Here is a 21,196-nt window from a genome sequence, read left to right on the forward strand (position 1 = left end):
GGTTGATATTAACAATGGTTCGATAAAATGCATTAATAAGTATATTCGATGGTGTTTTGTCAGTGCAAACATCACCTTCTAAGGGGAATCAAAGTCTGCCATGCATTTGAGCAGAAGCTGATCTGAGATCTCCCCGCCTTTCTGTTCAAAGTCCTCGAGGCTCTCTAAGTAGTCCTGGTCTTCCTGTCCGCTTCCCCACGCATCAGCAGGTTCCTCCTCTGGACACACTTTGCTCAGTGACGCCTGCTTTGGTGTCTGGCTGGGTTCAATGTTGCCAGCATCATCCATTAAGTACCCCTGGTCCTCCTCATCCTGTCAGTGAACACAACACCGCAGCAACAGGACAGGCAGGATGTAGACTTTTTGACTTTTTCAGTCATAAAAAATGGAAGAAATGAAATGAACTAACCAGTGTCATGATGTAGCTGACGCAGATCTCCTGTGGCAGCGGGTGACCTGTAACATGAGAATAGTTTAGCTTAGCTAAGGTGTGTCACCACCTGTAATTTATTCACAACCCAAGACAGATTGTGCAATTTACTGTATTTTTGGTTACGCTTTATTCTACAGCTCATATGATTTTATACTAATTTTCCCAGAAATGTTCTGGGTAACTTGGACGTATTTAACAGTTAATTTTTAGGACATTTTACAGAAAGGTTGGTGCAATTTGGTACAAATTATAAGAAATATCAGTATCCACTATATTTGGGTTAATAGTTGTTAATTTGCCAAAACTCTCAATAAATTAGATTCTTTACAATTCTTCAATTGACAGAAAATACTCAAACTACAAATTAGGTTGTTTCTTAAAAACTCTGTAATGAGCAAATGTTCCATATATTACTAAATACCCTTTCAAGGAAATGTCCTAATATGCTGACCTATCATTTGACACACAAAACTACAAATGGAAAATAATTTCTGAAATTCACAACTATGTATTAAGAAAAATATAAGTACGTTCTTACCAACTAAACCAATTTAACCGTTTTTTTTCTTTTTTCTTATGATTTGTACTAAACTGCACAATCATCTGTGTAAAATGTAATAAAAATTAACTTCTAAAACCTGCAATTTATTCCATGATCCACTCCAGATTTATGTCCAGGAAATTAGTATAAATGAAGAGGCCTGTAAAAAAAGCTTTACTGTATTTTTTCTTTGAAAAACGGTGACATACTTGAGGATCTGAAGTTCTTGCATTCAGGATCGTGACACTTCTGGTACCAAGCTTCTTCTTTGAGATCCACAACAATCCTGCAGAAGAGGATGAGACCAAGTCAAACAGACGGCGCACACACACACACACAGATGATAAACTACACAACATTAAAAAAAAGCATTCATACTTAATGTTGTTGCTTTTATGGAACCGGCCCACATTTTCACACCAGCGGTATTTAACGATGTCGTAGACGAGCAGTTGTTCAGCGGCAAAGTAGCTCCATCGTCTGATGCCTGTTGATGTGAATGTAAGAGACACGACTGTCCTGATATGACTGATACACTTACACACAAATCAGTCTTTACATCTTCTGGGGACAAATACTAAATACTTTTTGCAAGGTGTTCTTACACAAATATCACAACATTTTTGACCTTACAACATGTTTTTGACATACATAACGAGCTGATTTGTACATATGATTTTTCTTAAAGAATCAGTTGTGTATGGGATGATCGAATAAGTAGGAATATTAATTGTTAATTTCTCTCACCTACAGTGATCATATGCTAAAAAAAAATCTGACATTTGACTTTAAAGTAGCTTATAACAGATAAAAACATAAATTCAAGCTATTTCACAATTCTAATGAGGAATCAACACAGATAACCAAGATTTGAGATTATATCTAGTCTCCCATCATGATATTCATACTATATTGGTATAATGCCCAGCTATAACGTGGATGTCGTCTTGTGAAATGCTTTATAATTGACAGATCTTCTACTGGAGGGCATCCTGTGTCCGCTCAAGCACTTACTTCCTTGTATGCCATCCTTTTTAACCACAGTTAACACAAAGTCATCCACTTCTTGGTGAGGAGACGACAGGCAGCCAGAGATTGTGCCTGCCAATGCCAGAAGGGGGGATATCAAGCTAGAACTATCTATAATATTTATAATCATATGCTGTCTGATTATTAAACAATATTTATAAGCAAAATATAGAGAGCAGTCTCTTTGTTACCTGGATTTATCACTGCTTCCTGCTGGCAAAGAGGCCCTGTGCTTTTACTTTCCTTTGTTTGTGGGATGTCCCACGTAAGAATCCTCTGACCTGTGAAGCTGAAAACAGAAATCAGTTTGGTAGAAATTATATTTACAACACACAGAAAAATATTCAGTTGTTATCAACATACCTCACATTACAGACTAATGATGCCAAGAATACGCTTTCCTCTGCAGAGACGCCCTGCTCAGGTTTGGTAATGAACTTGTTGTCGTCTGCCACGGTGAAGGCAACGTTCTTTCCCACTTTTGATGACTTATAAAGGCGGAAATTTCTGTTCTTGGTGTAAACTCCTGTGTTTGTAAATGTATAACTGTTATAATTGTAATCCACAGGTTCATACAGGAGAGTATACGTGAAAAGGGGCTAAAGGATAGGAATTAAGCTATGCAACTGCATTTGTCTAAGGGTAAAAAAGGACAAACACGAGCTTTAGATTTGTCTTACCCAGATCAACAAATAGACAATCTTGGCCATCTTTGTTTTTCACCCGAAGGAAGCTGAGGTCTCTCTCTTCCTGTTTACGCTTTTTGGTCTGCGGTCTTTCAGCCTCCTCATCTGTCTTTGCTGGTTTCACATCAAGATCAGCATTTGCTCTGTTGTCAGTATATCATTGTGAAAAGTTACACATAGTGATGACTGCAGAGTAAATAAGAAGATTTTATTTTACAGGATTAAAAAGACAAACCCTGTTTCACTGTTTTCTGCTGTTGAATTAATCCCAACATCCAAACAACTTCCACTTTTGGTTATGCTCAAGACTTGCTGAAGAACTGCATGAATAAATGCACCTAAAGGAAAAAATCAGACCAAATATTAATAAATTACGTATTAAATCAAATGTAACAGACACTTACTGTAACCTACCAACATGTATGTTGTCTTTGAAAGCCGCATTTTGGAGATTGAAGATAAGATGACGACTGAACTTCTCTTCTGTGCTGGAATCAAGATTGAGGATGTTTTTTGCAGAGCATTCAATCCCATAAATGTCCATCAGCTTTTCACAAACATACTGTCAACGCACAAAACACAGAAAGGGGAAAAAATACATTGGGATATATATGCAGTATAATGGAAGAGAACTACAGACCAAACTCTTAACCTGTGGCCAGATGGTCTTTATTTAAATTCAATATGCTAAAAAAAGTCTCAATGATAGAATTTGAAAACTAATAATTAATTAACCCTACAGCTTGAAATAACAAGACAATCTTAACAGTTTTCACATTTTTAATATTTCAAAACTGTTCTCATGTTCTTTCACCGAGCAAATAGTCATCACTGTGTGAATCAAGCTGCGCTATAAAAACATGATGGGCCCTATTTTAACGATCTATAGCGCATGGCGTGAAGCGCGTGGCGCAAGTGCCTTTGGGGCGTGTCCAAATCCACTTTTGCTATTTTAACGGCGGAAAAATGGTAACTGCTCCAGGCGCATGGTCTAAAAGGGTCGGACTTAAGTCCCCTCATTAATCATAGGCGTGTTTTGGGCGTAACACGCAGTAAACAATCAGAGTGTCATCTCCCATTCCATTTATTATCCAGGCGCGCTTTCACCTTGGCGGATTGTTAGTTTGATGGCGAATTTACCACGATTGGTCACATGACTACATTGACAGTTTCATTGATCATTACTGCGATTGACTGATTCTGATACATAGTGGCACGTCATTGTGACTTTTTTTTAATATGTTGATGTACATCATAATACGAATTCACATTGTGGTCCTTTTATTTGTGATGTTTTGCATGTTTGTGTGCTGCTGCGCGCCCGTGTGTGTGTAACAGGCACAGTGTCTGCAAATACAAATAAAATATATTGACAGTGAAGATGCAAAAGTTAACAAAACCTGGATAAGTGACGACACAATGTTTTTCCCATCAGCCTTTTTGTTTGACGGCTTGTGGAACTCCAAGTCAAAGTAAAGCTTACAGACGGTGCCCTCTGGTATCACCTCATAGCAGTGCATCAAGGTCTGAGTGTAGGTCCTGAGAATAAAAAACAAGGAATGGATCACCATGACTGCACATCATCACATCTATTCATAAATACAATAATAGATGTTCCTAATTTTACAAAGTATTCTGGGAGTCTTCACCTGTAATAATGCCACAGCTCACTGTAACTGGTAACAAGGAAGATCCTCTGACCCTGGGGTGACATTTCTTTTTCAAGTGCAAAAACGTGAACAGCCTAAAAAATGTTAGAGTACAAGAGTAGAGAAGATTTTTTTTACCCGATAAATTAGAAAATAAATTCACACAGATAAGGTGCAAACTGAAGAGAGACATAATTTCTGCAGGATTCTCCAAGTATGATGGAAAACCATTAAGGACAATGTGGCTGAAAAGGATCTATTATTATGTCTTTTTTAAAAAAACTAATTCACAGATGTATACAACAATAATTATTGATGATATGATTAATTAAAAGCTTATGACATTTACTAAAAATCAACACTTTCCTTTTGCTCACTGTAGCTGGCAGCAGTGACAATGTTTGCTACAGATCTGACTGAAAACGCCACAAAAAAAGATTAAACAGCCTACAGAAAATATTTAAACATTTAAACATTTCAAACTTTTATACATGAACTTAAAGACATTTATAGCTGCAGTGATTAGTCAATGAATGAATAAGTCAACAGACAGATTGCAACAATTATGATGAACAATTTATTGTTTTGAGTCATTTTGTAAGAAAAGATACAAAAATGATCGTGTTCCAGCTTCTTAAATGTTTCTTAAAAGGTTTCTTTAGTCATCTGCGATAGTTAAATGAGTATCTTTGGGTTGTGGATTGTTCAATGGGGCAAGACAAGATATTTAAGGTTTCACCTTGGGCTTTTGGAAAACAGTTGTTGACATTTTTCACCATTTTTTGATATGTTATAGCCCAAACGACTGATCGATTCACTGCGAAAATGAGATTTATTGAGAATAAAAATAAGCATTAGCTGGAGCCATGAAGAAATGTTAATACCTTCTAATGCCTTTTTTATTTGTTGAGAAAAACTGAATTCGGTGCTTCCCAAGACTTTTCAAACCCTACAGATAACATGGGCAGACCAGCGTCAGCAAAGTATTTTGTTACCTCTTTGCAGCTCTGAGCGAAGCTGATAGCCAAACTTTGACGAGGGTAGAGCTTCCAGATGGAAGAAGGTTGACATGGCCACAGTCGAGGTTTGTAGCGTGTGGCCAAGGGACTCTGCTGAAACGACTGAGCCAGCTGCTCAACCTTCTTCAGTCGGTCTCCCCACTTCTTCATCCTCAGCTGCTTACTGACCTCTTCTATTCAAGCCTTTACTGCAGCCACAGCGAAGCTTGTTCATCCTTTGTTCACCTCCTTAGTGAGATAAGCAGTAAGTGCAGCGTCCTGGAGCTGGTAGAAATTCAGTTATCGGGGGCACTTCAGTCCTCCTGTCATCCATTGAACAGTAAAAATCAATAACGTTGATTAATTCATTGTTGGGACGCAAGTGGGGAGTAGCTAAACTATATTATTGAAGACCCAAATTTTACATACCAACATATGATCAGCACCAGTAAAATATGATAACATTTAATGCATCTTTATAGATTATTAAACATCCCAAAATATTTTCAACTGAATTTTAACATTCAAACTTTGTTGACATCAGTAATAATTATACAATAATACAACTTAAAGGAGTTAATCTGCATAACGAGTACTTTTACTTTTGATACTGACAATATTTAGATTTCAGGACTCATTTGGTGTTCAGTATAATTATACTGCAGAATAGCTACTTGTACTCATCACAATTACTCAGTTTAAGTACATCCTGTATTCAATGTGTTACTTTTCAACTTTGCATCAAAAGAAAAAAGCACTGACTGCAGAGAGGCCTGTCAGTGTTATATTATTGTAGATAACTGGATGCCTGTTAGGAGCATGTTATGTGGATCATCGCAGTGAAGCTACTGTAAACTTTAAATATTGTAACTGCTAGGGTTTAATTTGTTTTGGGGTTTTTTTTCATTTAAATGCAGTATTTTTTATATGTTCAGTTTATTTCTCAGTATAGTTAACCTCAGAATTAACTTATTGAAGCTGTAAAAGAAATTCAGTGAAGTAGAAGTGTAAAGTAAGGTAAGGTCAAGATACTTCTCCCACCAACTGCTAAAACAATATACTGACACTGTGACATTAGATTGAAGTGTAACTCTGTAAACAGCAGCACTTGAGCGTCAAAGCCGTATTTATGCGTAAATTAACCTAAATTATCTGACAATGTTTCCGTTTTTGTATGATGTACGAGTGAAAACTCACCCTTAGTTATTGTTCGATGGTGAAAAAGTGCAACAAAGGACGTTAATCTGTGTTAATGTTAAATATTCCGGCTGGAGACTCTGACAGTGATTGCTACAGAAATATAAACAAACTTTTAAGTCACTACGTCTTGTTTTCTTTTTGGCGCGTATGTCATGTCTTTCCGGTGTCATGACCCGCCCTCCACTGCCTCTGATTGGTTTATCCTGATATTCTTACCCTGACTCTGACCAATCACATTCATCCTGCCTAAACCTGAGCATGACTTCGCCATCCTAGGAAAAAAATATTTGATGACCCAATAGATTTTAAAACCTGCAGTGTTGAAAGATAAAAAGAGATAAGATGTAGCTTTATTGATCCCCCTTTGAAGAAATTAATTGACACAGTAGAGAAAAAAAGTAGCAGCGTAAAGGTGAAAGAGTACTAAAAATAGAATCAACAATAAATAAGACAAAAATAGGATTAAATAAATAGATAAATACAATAAACTGGATCTTTGTGTAAATAAATCTGCAATATATAAATGTGCAATATGCAGAAGTTCATGAGATTATACATGTGAATGTTCCTGAGATTTACATACAGAATATACCCTCATACAGATAAAAATAAATAAATGTGCAATGTGCAGAAAATCTGAGATATTGTAACATTTTTGACATTTCTTTCTGTAGCATGTAGTTCTTTTATACTAGTGCATTCAAAAATTGATGCAAACTAGTGAGATGTGTCTGCTATTAAATGATATAGCTGTTATCTCTGCAACACAAACAGAAAATGTATGGTTTAGTCTCAAAAAGTGAAACGTTACAATTTATACTATAGTCCAGTAGCAGCAGGTATTATAATACGATGAGAGCAGAGAATGAAAAATAATGTTCGGAAAATTCTTTGGACTATTAAATAAGTGATATTGTACTGAACAGATGAAGCACACAATAGCTACTTATTAAGTTTACACAATTAAAAAAATACTCTCTCTGTCTTCATATTAGTTGTTTATTTCAGGTCACTTTCTTTCTGAGTCAAAAGCTTGTGCTCACCTGTCCTCACCTGAGTGGCAGCAGCTCAGATGTTTAAGAGTAGGATGAGAGAAAACAAGGATAAAAATTGTTAGTGAGGCAAACTTTAATGATTAAATCACTTATATTAAATGTATAAACTAAATGTATAAAGATCAGAATCACCTTTTCATCTAGAGTGAACAGCAGCAGCTCAGGTGGTCAAGTGAAATAATAGCAGAGAACAGTAAAGGATAGGATAGGATAGGATAAGATAGGATAGGATAGGAGAGGATAGGATAGGATAGGACAGGACAGGACGAAAATGCTAGTCAAAAGAAAACTAAGAGCCATGGGAGCAGAACAGGACGAGGTAACTCTTGTGATTGTAGATTGAGATAGTAGCTTCTCAAAACAGAGTTTGTCAAAACAACTGTGAGTGTGTGAGTGAATGTCCCATGGGTCACTAAATGAGTCTCATGCACTTCCACGGATATACAGTCTAAAGACTTCAATATTTATTTTGATTTTCAAAAATTCTTTCAGGACTGTTTTCAGCACTAAGGGATTTGTCACTTGTCACTGTCTCCAATTCTCCCTGGTTAACAATAAACTGTGTAAATTGTCTCAATTTACAGATTAACCTGGTTATCAGACTTAACTGCAGTGGTGGAAAAAGTATTCAGATCTATTAATTTAGTAAAATAAGCAATGCCACAATTTTAAAAAGTTATTAATTCGATATTTTCTTAAAGTAAAAGTACACAAGTATTCTCAGCAAAATGTACTTTCAGTATCAAAAGTAAAAATACCTATTATGCAGCACAATGGTCTTGTGTTATATTATTAAATATTATATCTATGGATTATTTTTCTGATGCATTAATATGAAAGCAGCCTTTATATGCTGTAACTTAAATGTACTACCTTCATTATTTAAATGAAGCCTTTCCCAAATCATAGATGACAAATTTGTATTAACGCATTCCACACCTATCCAGGGAAAATCAGCACACTCCTACCACTTAATATTTATTTAAAACAGATAAATCTGTGTTTTTCAAAGAGGTGAATGAATTGTACATCTTTAACTTCAAGAATGTATATGAATAAAGTCCTAATGTTGTACTGAAACACTTTTTAAAGGTATCAGTGAGAATAATTAACACATTAGGCATCATACTAAAAGATGTGTCCCGTGGATAGTTGATCCACCGTTTGACTCAGTGCTCCTCCACAGGGGGTCCACTAGAGGCCATTTCTCCAGCAGCAGGTCACTTTTACAATAAGGTTGTCCTCTTGGTTTCTTCTTCTTTAGGCATACCACAGCTTGTCTTCAACAGATGTTTTCCAGGTGATCAGTTGTCCAGGTATGTCGTTTCTAGCAGACATGTTTTGCATTAGGTCCACCTGTATCAAGTTCAAGTGCAAATGAAAAATTGCAAACGTCTGCAGCTCTTATGTAGCCCACACCTCGGTTCAGGTCACTGTTCTGTTTCCATCACTTACTGAAACATGCACATTTATGCATCTGCATTTAGGCTATTTTTGACTTTGGGATGAATTTTCCCTTTTCCAACACTGGAGGTCACAGACAGTCATAGCTGTGGTGGACTACTCATGAATTATTATTATTATTTCATCATTATAATTATTATTGCTGCAACAAAAAGTACAATTTTAAAGCCTTTAAAATGTATTTAAAAAAACAATGTCATGAATATATTATTTATTTAAGACAGAGATCATTAAACAGAAATACTGGCTGGATTCTGTAATGTCCATGATATAATCTTTTTCAACTCTAGAATCGAATGTATGCCACAATATATAAGTACATTTGATTATCGTTTTATAGACTGCTTTTAAAAAACAGTACTTAATTCATTATAATTAACTGCTGAAAACGTGTGGCACTCACAAGACTCCATAAATGTATTATCTCATACTGCGTTACAGCCTGGCACTCCTTGGATCTGGACAGGATGGGATGTTGTTAATCCTCCCACACAGAAAAAACAGTTGTGCATAAGAAGAAAAGAATTGTGAGTCAGTGTGCTCTACAAATCTTAGCCCCAGCCCATCAGGATTATATTGTGCAAGTAGGAAAGGAAGGAAGTGAGGGTCAACTGGTGGAACATAACCTTGCATGGAAGAATGCTCACACGGTTCGTCTCAAGGGAAAAGCAAAGAAAACATAAATACTGAACACAGTCATCAGGTATGTCTTTATGCAGGAAGAAAGGCTATGTATAATCTGTTTCTATAGTACTGTGTACAGTCATCTGTGTGTGTGGATACCAATGATGTAAGCTGGTTTTAGTGGAATTGTACCGGGTTTGTAGTCTTTTCACTGTTTTAACTGTATATTGTTATATATATATGGATCCCACAAAGGGCCTTGTGGGAGATGTATTTTAAAATTCATATTCAAAATTCATATCATACACAGTGGAAACCCGTCTGACTTAGATGAGACTACATTCTGCAAAGCTTGGTGCATTTCCTTTTATGTAGTTTTTGAAAATATCCACTTGATCTGATGAAGTCAAGCTCATCTTGACTTCAGATAAATGATGGAATGCATTTGCAATGAAGCATGCTGTTAAGGGCAGTTTCAATGGCCAGTTTGAGCAGGATTCATTATTACTGCAAGCAAAAACTGTTCCAGTGTACATATGAGTATATCAGTATTGTTTTAAGACAGTCCATGGACCTCCTCTTTAAGAAGAAAACAAAGAAAAACTGCCAGTTTGTAAATTTATCCCCAAAATTACCAGAAAGACAGAACAACAGAGCACGTGCTTAAACAGGCAATGAAGACAATGAACAGTTTGCTGGGTGGGACTATGTAGTTTTATCTATAAATATATACCAGAACATCAGCAACAGATTCAAAACAAGCTACAGTAACTCAGTAGCTCTGGCACAAGAAATGACTAAGTATCAGGGTTCCTGACGGTGTGCAATTTCCTCCCGCAGGAAGAGAAAAGGACTTGCTGTGTGAGATAAGGGTTTTTCTAACTTCCAGCAGAGAATGCTCACACCACTGCAGTCTGATGTACACAGACTTGATTTCATGATTTGCTTCCATATATGAATACTCCTTGTTTAAGGTATGTGCCTCTCAACTTCTTCAGCATTTGCTTTTCATTTTAGTGGTTGAATATTTGTGTTTATGTGATCTGGCCCTGCATGGCAAGGAAGAAAACTGATAAGAGGAGATTGAGGGCTTGTTTAAACAAAGTATTTGCGCAAGAGACTAAGTTATGCAGATCATTTTAGTTCTGAACTTGTATAACGTCATGGAAGTCATTCATGTTTGGTCCTGCAGTGCTTTTCTTTTATTTCCTGTTGCAGCAGTCTGTGCAAATAAAAAGACGAGAAGAGCCGTTTCAAAATGTGGTACAGAAGAAAAACACTTGTTGCTGTTGTGATTTTCACAGCTCTCTGCTACAAAGTAAGTGTTATTTCTCTTGCAAATATTCAGTCAAAACTTGTTGTGATGTAATTTTAAAAAGATCAATGGGTGGGGTGTGGTATGAAGAAAAATATCCAGGAACTCAAGTAGATGGTTAAAAATACAGAGGCTTTGATGAATGTAAGATAGAAAATTATAAAAATACACCACTTGCCTTCCTCAGGGTTTTATGTAAATAAAAATGCATATTGTCTTCTCTTGAAGCTGTATTTTAAATTCAACACTCAATTAAAGGTGACTGCAGTAAAATGGCTGACCATGGCCCCAGAAGCAGTAGATGACCTATACAAGGGATGCAACACAAAGGCCTTGGAGATGGTTCAGTCAGGCCTATTAAGACAAGAGCTAAACAGCAGTGAGGGATTCCAGTCAGCGTGGGGCAGCAATAAATGTTCAAATCTGATCCCTGGACGAGTACAGGTGCACACTGATGCACTTTTGGCGTATCTAGACAAAGGCACAAAATTCAGGAACGTCTTTAACGATGCAGTGGAAACAATGGGAGGAAATGTTAGCACCTATGAAAACTACTTCCAATTCAAGTCTCTTCACTTCCTGCTCATGGACTCCATGAAGCTGCAGAAACCAGAGCACTGTAAAGAGATGTATTTTATGACGGACAATAGATACGAAGCAAAAAATGGCTCAAACGTGAGATTTGGAAGATTCACCAAAGTTAATACCGACCCATCACTACATGAAGAACCTGAGGGAACCCTTTTCTTCTTCACCACTTGCTTCTTTGTCAACGTGACAAGCTTTTGCAATGATTTTGATGATACTGCTGTCATATCTCCAACTGAAGAGTTCACAGTGGTGGCTGCAATAGAACACGATGGATACAATGAGATACGTTTGAAACACTCAAAAATGACCAGCTATCACAACTGTTACATGTTCTCACGGTAAGGCTTAAATGTTCATAAAAAACATGAAATTTGCTCAAGTTTTGAGGCTCTATACACGTGTGTGATATGCGAATGTTGAAAAATAATGTGAAATAGATGCAAAGCTCAGAAAAGTTCTGCCTGGTTACTGTAGCGATATGTAAAATTGGGTATTGTTTAAAAACTGCTCTTCACCTAAAATAGACCCTTAGATATACTTCAAGATATTTTAACAGGCTACTACAACTGTAGCTAATAAGATACTGATGCCTCGTTCTCTCTCTGTTTCCATCTCTGCAGCTCACCAGGCGACGTCTCCACTAAGTGGCTTGTGTTGGTGCTTGCGGTTTTCTCTCTTTATTTCTTTAACTGCTGAGCATCAACACTCATTGTCTGAGGATGCTCTGGGAGTTATCACAACACCACACACTCCTTAGTACGGCTGCAAAATTATGCTTTGCTGTGATCCTTTGCCAACTGCTGTGTTATTATAGTCTGATGCATTAATATAATCCTATCACTGTTTTTACCTTCACCACATTTTCTGAATTTTAGACTGAGGGTGTTTTTTGTCTTTATGTATATCTATATGTACATTCTCTATCATGTTGAGACTATCTCTCTACTGTACACTGCATGCACTGTAAAACATGTAGGAATTTACTCGATTCAACTAAAGTTTTGTTATTTACTTAAATATGTACGTCAGACCATTTTTGAACTTATAAACTTAAGCTCACTTGACCTGAAGTCTTTTGACCTCAAATGATAAGTTTAAAAATACACAGCTGAGAGTTCTCTCAACTCGTTAAGTTTTTAAAGAAACATGATCAGCATATTAGCAGATGTTCCAGCATGCATTGTTTGAGAGTTAAAAACTTTTTAGAGACCTTTTGGATTTAGTTTAAAGAAAGTATACCTGATGGAAACCTGCTGTGTGCCTTTAATACACGCTGAGATAAGTCATGGTAGTTTTTTTTTTTTATGAAAACAATGCAAACATGATGGACAACAGGAGTTTTAAGTAGTTTGTGTTTAATGAAAAACTGACTCTTCAAACTGACAATATTTAAAGAGAGCAGAGAGTGTCAATGTGACTCAACAATTGTTGATTCAACTTAATACCTGCAATTTATTCAACTGTTCAACATAGGTTGAGTAAACTCACAATTTAAAAGGTAGCAGGGGAACTTGCTAACTTCTAAGTTGAACCAGTTTTAAATATATTATGATGTATGTACGGAACTGGAAAGATAGTTTGCTGGGGTTACACATGTAACCATCAGATCATCATCTCACTATATCTGGGATTTCTGATGACAGTTTCAGCTTTTAGATGTAAAGAGTTTTCCTTTTGAAATACAAACACAAATACAACAGGTTGAACTATCCATGTCATGCCTTTCATTCATTTAAATGTGTTAATTTCAGGACTAACCAGCAAATATCTTTTCATGTGACAACAACAGTTGCAGAGTTCAAACACAGGCTGCAACCTAAATGTGTATAAGAGATGATGCAGTAAAGCTAAGCATAAATAAACATCATATTAAATGAGTAATGAAGCAAAAATTTGAATTTTGATTTAGTTTGATGGAAATCATATGCAAGAGGTTTGACCCATAGAAATTAAATTGATCATCTCATGTGACGCTAAGATTTTTGATCAGTATGTGAAAAGCTGTTCAAAGTGAGAGTGTACTTTTTAACTTTTGTGTTTGGATAAATATTTTTTGTTTTCACTCAAAGCACTGAAAGATGACAGCTCACAGAAACAGTTCATCACACACAATCTGAGCTTTTATAGTGTAGCAGCCTTTGGCCTCATGAAAAACAAGGCAGAGTGTCTGAGGGGTGCTGCTTCTTTATTTTATTCAGCACTGTGGAACTAAACAAAGCACAAATACAAGCCTTTCATAATCAGTTTTAGGTTCCTCAAATTATTTAAAAACATTCCAGTAATAATTTCATTTCACACATACAAATATAACAGTACTCTACATAATAAAAGCAAGACAAAACACATTGCACTGAATAGGTTTAAATAATACAAACAAAACAAAAACCCTTCCACATTCACCAGGCTAATTAACAAAATAAACCATGTACAAAATAGCTATCAACGGCATCTCACACATATCATTATATACAAAAATATATACTTACATATACAGTACCTTAAAAAGTCCCCCAAAAGTCAAATTCAAAATGGCACATGTTTTCTTCAGCTAACTAAAACTACACCAACAAGCACTTGTGAATTAAATGCAGGTAACATCTAAACAGATTAATTTATTACCATCAGTGTCACTATAAAAAAAACATTTAGGGTATTAAAGTTGGCTGGAGCGGTATTCATACTGTTGCTGCAGTGATTGTTGATAAAACCCACCCACTGAGTAAATGGTCTAATATGATTAAATATACTGAACTTCTACCATGAGTAAAGTATTTCATCAAATCATACAGTATATTACACTATGTTATATAATAGCATGCTGATGCAAATGTGACAACAAAATGTCAAAAGCAGCTTGAAATATATCGTTCACCATACTCAAGAAATATCTTTCCTGTGGTATCTAAAAAATGTTTATACATTATCATAATCATGGGATGTGTGATAACTGAAAGCTTGCTCAATGGGTCTTTTTACTACAGTACCTACAGAGAGATTACACTTATAGCTTGTATATTATATATATTATATAGTAGTCTATATGAAGCTTTGTTGGACTGAGGACCGTTGCCATGTATATTGTTAAATAAAAATATATATATTAGAATGAATAAATAAATAAATAAATATCAATAAATGATACAGTATATGATAAAAAAAATCTAAAAATAAAAATACAATATTTTAAATTTCTTGGTATTAATGAAGTGCTGAAAATGTTCTTTAAAACCCACATATGTATTCATCAGATCAAACTGAATGTCAATCTTTTTTTCAGATTTTACAAGGTTGAAACTCATTTAACCTATTTATAAAATGTACCTATTTTTTTTTAAAATGAATGAAAAGCAGGATTTTATGACTAAATACAAATGAAAGTATATCCATACATTTCATGTGAAAAAAGCATTAATCTCAAAAATGATCTATATGAATTTCAATTTTTAATAATTTAGATAAAGTGAAACGTCACACAACTGCAGAGGCAAAAAAGAGACAATGAGCTCAAGTGAGTGAACAATTTGTACTGTTTACATCGTATTCAGATTTAAATAGATTCACCAAACCCATTGAAGTTAATTTCTCAGCACTACATGTGAACAAAAACTATTTTCAAATGCATTCTCCAACCTAAAAAACTACTGTCAAAAAAAAAACTGCACCTACTGTTGACAACTGTCTTTATTAATGGACTCGGAGTTGAACCGTGACCTGTGAGTGCTCTTGTCTTTGCTGAGGATGCTGGTGTCAACCCGAGAGAGGGTGCACATGCTGCCCTGGTGATCCGGACGGAGTCTTGTGTTTTGGAGCTCCAGCTCATCGTACGTCGACACCCGGATAAACGGACACCAGCAGAAAACCCGCTTGAAGCCAGCCCGGAACCTGCACCCAAATCATTCCCCGACATGTCATCCTGCTGTCGTGTACATACATGACCTACATGTGTGTGAGGTGGTGTTAGTTGTACCCACCTGCTGTTGAGGCAGCAGTAGATGATGGGGTTGTACATGGTGGAGCTCATGGCCAGCCACAGCACCGACAGGTAGACCTGCTGGATGTACTTCCACTTGCTCAGACGCTTGTTAAGGCCCGTCACAATGAAGTAGATATGATAGGGCAGCCAGCAGAGGGCAAAGGTCACCACTACAATGATCATCATCTTCACCACCTGCAAGAGAAATGAGAAAAATGCAAAAATCCTCAACAAGAAAAAAAACTTCAACAGGTATCTTTCATTTTAACATGTCACAGTAGGACGAGCACAGGTGTTACGAATAACATAACCAGTATTATTCAAGTGTCCCAGTAAAGCATGACAGGGTGACAGTGAGCCAACATGCACGACACCAGGACCCTGAATCTGAACCAGCTAAATGGGATTCAATTCAATGTTATTACTTCTGTGCTTTACCTACATTGTAACCAGTGGGGGGGCTCCTTTTATGGCTCCTGTCACAAATATTTGTCTCTTTAGCTGGTAAATGCTTAACTTTGTTCAACAGCCGGTCGATAACTCAACTTTTTACTAACAAAAAAAAAAGCAGCCTGTTGCAGCAGGAAACCAAATTTAAGAAAGCAGTGAGATTGAACAGTGAAGTTGCGGGGATGAAAACAAGGAGCTGAAAGATGCTAAAAAGCTCAGCAGAGTTGACGGGAACTGCAAAGTCAAGTGATAAAATTTAAAAATCTAATTTCACTATGATTTTGAATAGTTGAAGCCATGGCAGCTGTTTTATATGCACATTGTCTCTGAAGTGGAAAGGGTGTTGTCTGTTTCTCTTCAGTCTTCTCCATTCATTGATTCCAAAATTGTTGTTGTATGAAGTGACGGAAAGGTCAGTGATGACGCATCGGACCCAGCATGTTCCAGGTAGGGCGGACAGGAGCGCCACAGAACTCATCAGCATGTTACAGCACAATGCGGGGTTGTGAGGGGTTAAAAGGAGGCGGCTATTATAGCATCAGCCAAAGCTCATCAGCGAAACACGAGAGAGATGAAAGCGACTTCCTCTTATCGCCACCCCAGATGGCATCTCGTCAGTAAGGTCCTTTGAATCAGGCCTGACATTGTTTTGTAGCTTTGTTTCCTGACATTTATAAATCTCTTTTATCTTCCACAGCTCAATTTTGCCAGCAATCTGAGCCACTGATGTTTTTTTTCAATGAAGATTGTAAAGAGCGAGCCTCCACCTGTGTCTGTCTCTGTCTCTGAATAAGTGGGTTTGTGGTACCAGAACTATAAATCTATTTTCAAGGTACAGTTTTGAAATTTGCATTGCTATTTACTTCATTTTACAAGATAAATATGAGCCTAATTAAGAAGAAACTGATCAGTGGTCAATGACAAAAAAGTTGCTGATACACAGATGAGGAAATAGTTTTCATGATTTAAGAAAAATGTCATCCAAAACATATTTTATCTGAATACATCCACAGCCTAACCTTTGTGAAATCTCTCTGAATAATCCAACATGTCAACCTGCAGTATTTGTGATGTTCATCAATAAATTGTATTCTTTGCTTTTAATCGGGCAGCTGTCTTGATAGATGCTCGTCATGACAACTGTGATGACCTTAATCCCTGTTTAACCCGAGCCTCTGAGTAGCTGCTGCAAACCACTCAGTGCGCTGTTTGGCTGATGATGTCAAACAAGTGTCTCTGCACTCTAAAACTGATGTTTTCCTCCTCTTCTGGGCTGCAGATGCAACTGAATAAGTAGTCATGTGTGCATGAGGTTATACTGTCTGAGTACAGCACAACATCAATGCACTTTGTACTATTTGCTAAATTTAAGTTGTTGAGAGTGCAGGTAATAGTTATGTTTTGGGTTTTTGTTGATATTATTGTATTCGTTTATTTTGTGTCTTTATTTTCTGCAGAAAGGGAGCCGGCTTGAAAATTGAAAAATGATAAGCCTACTTTGTATTACATTCAGCCTATTGAAGTTAGTGTTTTCTATAATATTTCAGCTTTTTTCCTTCTTTAATAAACTTGCAACTTCAACGTTAACTTCCCTGTCAGAGGGGAAATGTGTCTTACACCCAGGTGAAATGTAGAACACAGAGTGTGAACTTGGTAGTTTGTAAGTAGTGCAGTAATATTTTATCTGCCAGTCTGCTGCATTTGCTCAGGTGAAATCTGTTCGGTGGCACCTAGAAGTTGCTTGAAATCCTCCTGGTCAGATTTTTCCATGCATGTCATCATGTAATCCATCTACAATTCTGTCTACAGTTCTGTATGCTTTTTCATGCTGTATTTTTTTATTTATTTTGTTATCTGGTCTATTCTACACACAACATCTGCTGCATGTCTGTCTTTCCTAGAAGAGAAATCTTTCCTCTGTTACTCTTCTTGAGTTTTTTCCTGTATTTTCCCAGTTAAAGTTGTTCTTATTGCAATCAAGGGTGTAAGGAGAGGGATGTTGTTTTTGGACAGCTCAAGTAATGTTGGGCTGTATTAACAGTATTGTGTTTTAAGAGGGGTTTGGTTTTCAGTTTGCTCTGTTTCCCTTCTGTGCACTGCACTTGTCCTCAGGCCTGACCTGCTCCCAGTGTCTTCCCAGCCAATTGACTCCCAGCCTGCTGTTGTGTGTCGTCACCTGTTCCCCATTCCCTTATTACTTCTTTCTACTTGGTAGCAGTTCAGCTTTGTTGGATTCTCTGTTTTGTTTGGTTTAGACTGTTCTGTTCACTTTACCCTGGTTTATTCAACCAGTCCTGTGATCTGTTTTGTTCAGCACAGCCAGTTTTTGGGGTTTTTTTTCCTGCTCAGACGAAGAATAAAGTACTTTTTTAAGCCCAAATCAGCCCCGTCTCTGCATTTGGGTCCACCTGCTCTGCTATTTCTAACAATTTAGTAAGAAACTCATTTTTTACCTTCCTCTTAGCCCGGAGTTGTCCATGATACTTATCAGATGAGTCTCCTGGGATTTCCCCTCCCCACAGTGTCACCCCTATGATTGTATAAGTGATGCCCATCACCACTAAAGGCAGCACATATACCAGAACTGTCACTATGATGTGATACCTGCACAACAAAGCACATACAAAACACAAGATTATAGCCAACATTTGTCAGGAGAATGCTGATAAAAAAAAACAGGGTTTGTGAGTGTCTGTTGTTAGTTTGTGTGTATCCATGCGTCATGTGTGCACTCACTTAAAGGAGTCATCGGCCATACGGGGCCAGGCCACGTAGCAGAGGGTTCTGCGGGGCAGGGCTCGGGTGGTGGAGAAGTAGCAAAGAGGGAAGGCCAGAATCACAGCCAGACTCCAAATACACACGATAATTCCCATTGTGGCTTTCGCTGAGAGACGAGGTTTCAGTGGATGGATGATGGCCATGTACCTACAGGTCACAGGTCCCAACATAGTCTTAAACTGTGAGTTTGTTAATGGTTAATTCACAAATTACAAAAATAATCGTTTCAGTACGCTGGGTTTAATGCAGTCCTATCATTATCTTCACAGTTGATATCTTGCAGAATAAGTTACTGTGGCTCACTACGTGAGTGATGCATTTTATTACTTGAGGCACAACACTGTGATGCATATCTGTTTAAAGACAAGTTTAAAGCTGCTTAAGGAAACAATTCAACAGGTCACACAAACTTTAAGCAGTGAAAAGAAAAGTGATAATGCTGTAATTCTGTAGTGATAGTTTGGCCAATATTAATTAAGAGCATCTTAAAAGTTTGTTATCAGTTTTAAAACCAAATACTTGAACAAATGTGAAGTAAACACACTGAAATCTAAAGCAAAAGAGAGAAACTGTGTATGTGGCATTGATTATATTGGCTGCACAGAAGGTCACAAATCCTTAAATCTTCATTCAGAGCACTGCAAAAAGCTTTAAATTAAACATGGTAAACTGACCCAAATGTCTGTTACTTAACCTTATAGTGTGAATTTATGATGATAATGTTATGGGGGGGAAAAGATAATTGCAAGAAACAATTATCTCTTAATTATTATGTGAAACTCAGTGATAAAGCCTTCTATGTAAACTGTGTGATCCCATGTTTATCCCCCACACAGTCTCTACCTGTCCATAGCGATGGCAGTCATGGAGTAGATGCTGGAGAACACAGCAGTCACCGGGAAGAAGTTGTGAAACCTGCAGTACACTTCTCCAAAGTACCACTCTCCGTGAGCCGCGTAGATGAAGTTGATGAGCGTGTTGAAAGCAGCCGTCGAAACATCAGAAAAAGCCAAATTGAGCAGGAAATAGTTGGTCACGGTCCTCATCCGCTTGTGTGCCAGAATAATCCAAATCACGATCAAGTTCCCGAAAACAGCCACAGAGAGCACGGAGCTGTACGCCACTGACCACAGCGCGATGCGCCACGCCGGCTGCACAAACTGGTTGGTCAGATTTCTGGTAGAGTTGGATCCATCCCGTTCAGAGGCCATTCCTCAAGTATCTACAGTCACATCTGCTTCAGGCCGCTGCTGACAGGCGGAATAAATCACTTTGGCACCTCTGATGCCCAACATACGCGCAAGAGTGTTAACATGTGACCAGTGAGACAGAGAGAGGTAGCCTACTGATGCAGCCAGTCAGTGTTATCTCTCACAAGGAGAATGAAATATATTAATAAATAAAGCGCAACATAGAAACATGCAAATCCAGCTGATAAGGCTTTTTTTTTATTCTGGGAAAAGTCCTGACCAGATAAATCCAACAAAGCTCATATGAATAATATCTGCAGGGTATTTTAAAGCAAAATCCAACTTTTTTCTGTTCATTAAACAGGTTTATGATTTTTTACTTTGCTTACAACTTTGCATTATGTGACATGGATCCATTTGGTAGTTTTGACCAAAACAATTTACATTAAGTGCATTAAATGTCCTCTTTTAAGCTGAGATGTTTTAATGACCCAAACCTGATCAACAGGTGTTTATTCTGCTCACATTTGTTACTCTTACAGTATGATTCAAATACGTTGGTTAAATCTCTGATAAATGTCATCTATTCAAGAGCTGTCAGAAGCCTTGGATCAGTCTGAGTTTGAAACAGTTAATCCTTAATAGTGATGCCATCAAAAGCAAAGCTTATAGCTGCAGGATTTTAAGGTCGTGCATTATGCAACTATAAGCTCAGTAAAAGAGATCAAGTGTAAGGGCCATAAAGTGATGGAGAAGTCTGTTAGTGTATCTCAGTGTAACATTTAGGTAAAAAAAAATCATGCTCCACATATAAAATGGATTACAGTTTTTTTGAGTCTGTTTTCAGTCTGATCTGAGTTCTGACAGACATGAGGGTCAAAACTGTGCCAGTTGCGCAGATGATCTGGGATAAAAAGTGAAGTCTGCACAGAGAGAAAATGTTTTAGTGAAATAACCCACAAAATTTCAGTCATGTTCAACTGGAGATCAGTCAAATTAATTAAAAGATTAAATAAAAAAGGTAGTAAATGGACCTTGAGTTAAGATTAATTTGTCAGATGACTATTCTGGAGGTCAAGAACGAACATACACACTCAAACTCATCGAAAACAAAAGACACACAAAAATAAAAATTCATTTGAAAATAATTAAAACATTTTGTAGCATTACTATTATGTTTGAAAGTCTAAAAATGTAGATTCTTCAAAACATCAGTATGG

The 21,196-nt window shown here is 37.0% G+C and overlaps 3 protein-coding genes across 4 annotated transcripts; 1 reads left to right on the top strand and 2 right to left on the bottom strand.

Moving 5' to 3' along the window:
- Positions 1-55: 55 nt before the first annotated feature.
- Positions 56-6,585, bottom strand: primpol (primase and polymerase (DNA-directed)). Its single transcript, XM_062430943.1, has 14 exons — positions 6,534-6,585; positions 5,334-5,659; positions 4,339-4,433; positions 4,090-4,228; positions 3,104-3,251; positions 2,925-3,027; positions 2,684-2,832; positions 2,367-2,529; positions 2,195-2,292; positions 1,989-2,075; positions 1,353-1,461; positions 1,184-1,260; positions 410-456; positions 56-312 (listed from the first exon to the last, which is right to left on the bottom strand). The coding sequence occupies exons 2-14, from the start codon at positions 5,505-5,507 to the stop codon at positions 79-81; spliced, it is 1,623 nt and encodes a 540-aa protein (XP_062286927.1). The 5' UTR covers positions 5,508-5,659; positions 6,534-6,585; the 3' UTR covers positions 56-78.
- A 2,971-nt stretch (positions 6,586-9,556) lies between these two features.
- LOC133997050 (T-cell ecto-ADP-ribosyltransferase 1-like) lies at positions 9,557-13,296 on the top strand. Of its 2 annotated transcripts, XM_062436609.1 has the most exons (5): positions 9,557-9,758; positions 10,520-10,653; positions 10,901-10,997; positions 11,253-11,923; positions 12,206-13,296. In XM_062436609.1, the coding sequence occupies exons 3-5, from the start codon at positions 10,938-10,940 to the stop codon at positions 12,279-12,281; spliced, it is 807 nt and encodes a 268-aa protein (XP_062292593.1). In that variant the 5' UTR covers positions 9,557-9,758; positions 10,520-10,653; positions 10,901-10,937; the 3' UTR covers positions 12,282-13,296. The 2 variants fall into 2 exon arrangements, with proteins under 2 accessions (XP_062292593.1, XP_062292600.1); XM_062436616.1 differs by lacking the exon at positions 9,557-9,758 and having other exon boundaries at positions 10,477-10,653.
- Positions 13,297-15,247: 1,951 nt separating this feature from the next.
- Positions 15,248-19,997, bottom strand: tacr3l (tachykinin receptor 3-like). Its single transcript, XM_062426021.1, has 5 exons — positions 19,630-19,997; positions 18,745-18,933; positions 18,462-18,612; positions 15,557-15,753; positions 15,248-15,467 (listed from the first exon to the last, which is right to left on the bottom strand). Exons 1-5 carry the CDS (start codon positions 19,995-19,997, stop codon positions 15,248-15,250), a joined length of 1,125 nt encoding a protein of 374 aa, XP_062282005.1.
- Positions 19,998-21,196: the final 1,199 nt, after the last annotated feature.

Source organism: Scomber scombrus, chromosome 2 (assembly GCF_963691925.1).
Source record: "Scomber scombrus chromosome 2, fScoSco1.1, whole genome shotgun sequence".
Lineage (NCBI taxonomy): Eukaryota > Metazoa > Chordata > Actinopteri > Scombriformes > Scombridae > Scomber > Scomber scombrus.

What these genes read in the sequence shown, in the direction of transcription:
- primpol (XM_062430943.1), bottom strand. Translation starts at nt 5,507, where the DNA reads ATGAAGAAGTGGGGAGACCGACTGAAGAAGGTTGAGCAGCTGGCTCAG. An exon ending in AAAGGATGGCATACAAGGAA is followed by an intron (nt 1,462 to 1,988) that starts GTAAGTGCTTGA and finishes TCACATCAACAG; the next exon opens with GCATCAGACGATGGAGCTAC. An exon ending in CATAAAAGCAACAACATTAA is followed by an intron (nt 1,261 to 1,352) that starts GTATGAATGCTT and finishes CCTCTTCTGCAG; the next exon opens with GATTGTTGTGGATCTCAAAG.
- LOC133997050 (XM_062436609.1), top strand. Translation starts at nt 10,938, where the DNA reads ATGTGGTACAGAAGAAAAACACTTGTTGCTGTTGTGATTTTCACAGCT. An exon ending in TCACAGCTCTCTGCTACAAA is followed by an intron (nt 10,998 to 11,252) that starts GTAAGTGTTATT and finishes ACTCAATTAAAG; the next exon opens with GTGACTGCAGTAAAATGGCT. An exon ending in AACTGTTACATGTTCTCACG is followed by an intron (nt 11,924 to 12,205) that starts GTAAGGCTTAAA and finishes CCATCTCTGCAG; the next exon opens with CTCACCAGGCGACGTCTCCA.
- tacr3l (XM_062426021.1), bottom strand. Translation starts at nt 19,997, where the DNA reads ATGGCCTCTGAACGGGATGGATCCAACTCTACCAGAAATCTGACCAAC. An exon ending in ATGGCCGATGACTCCTTTAA is followed by an intron (nt 18,613 to 18,744) that starts GTGAGTGCACAC and finishes TTTGTTGTGCAG; the next exon opens with GTATCACATCATAGTGACAG. An exon ending in TACTGCTGCCTCAACAGCAG is followed by an intron (nt 15,468 to 15,556) that starts GTGGGTACAACT and finishes ATTTGGGTGCAG; the next exon opens with GTTCCGGGCTGGCTTCAAGC.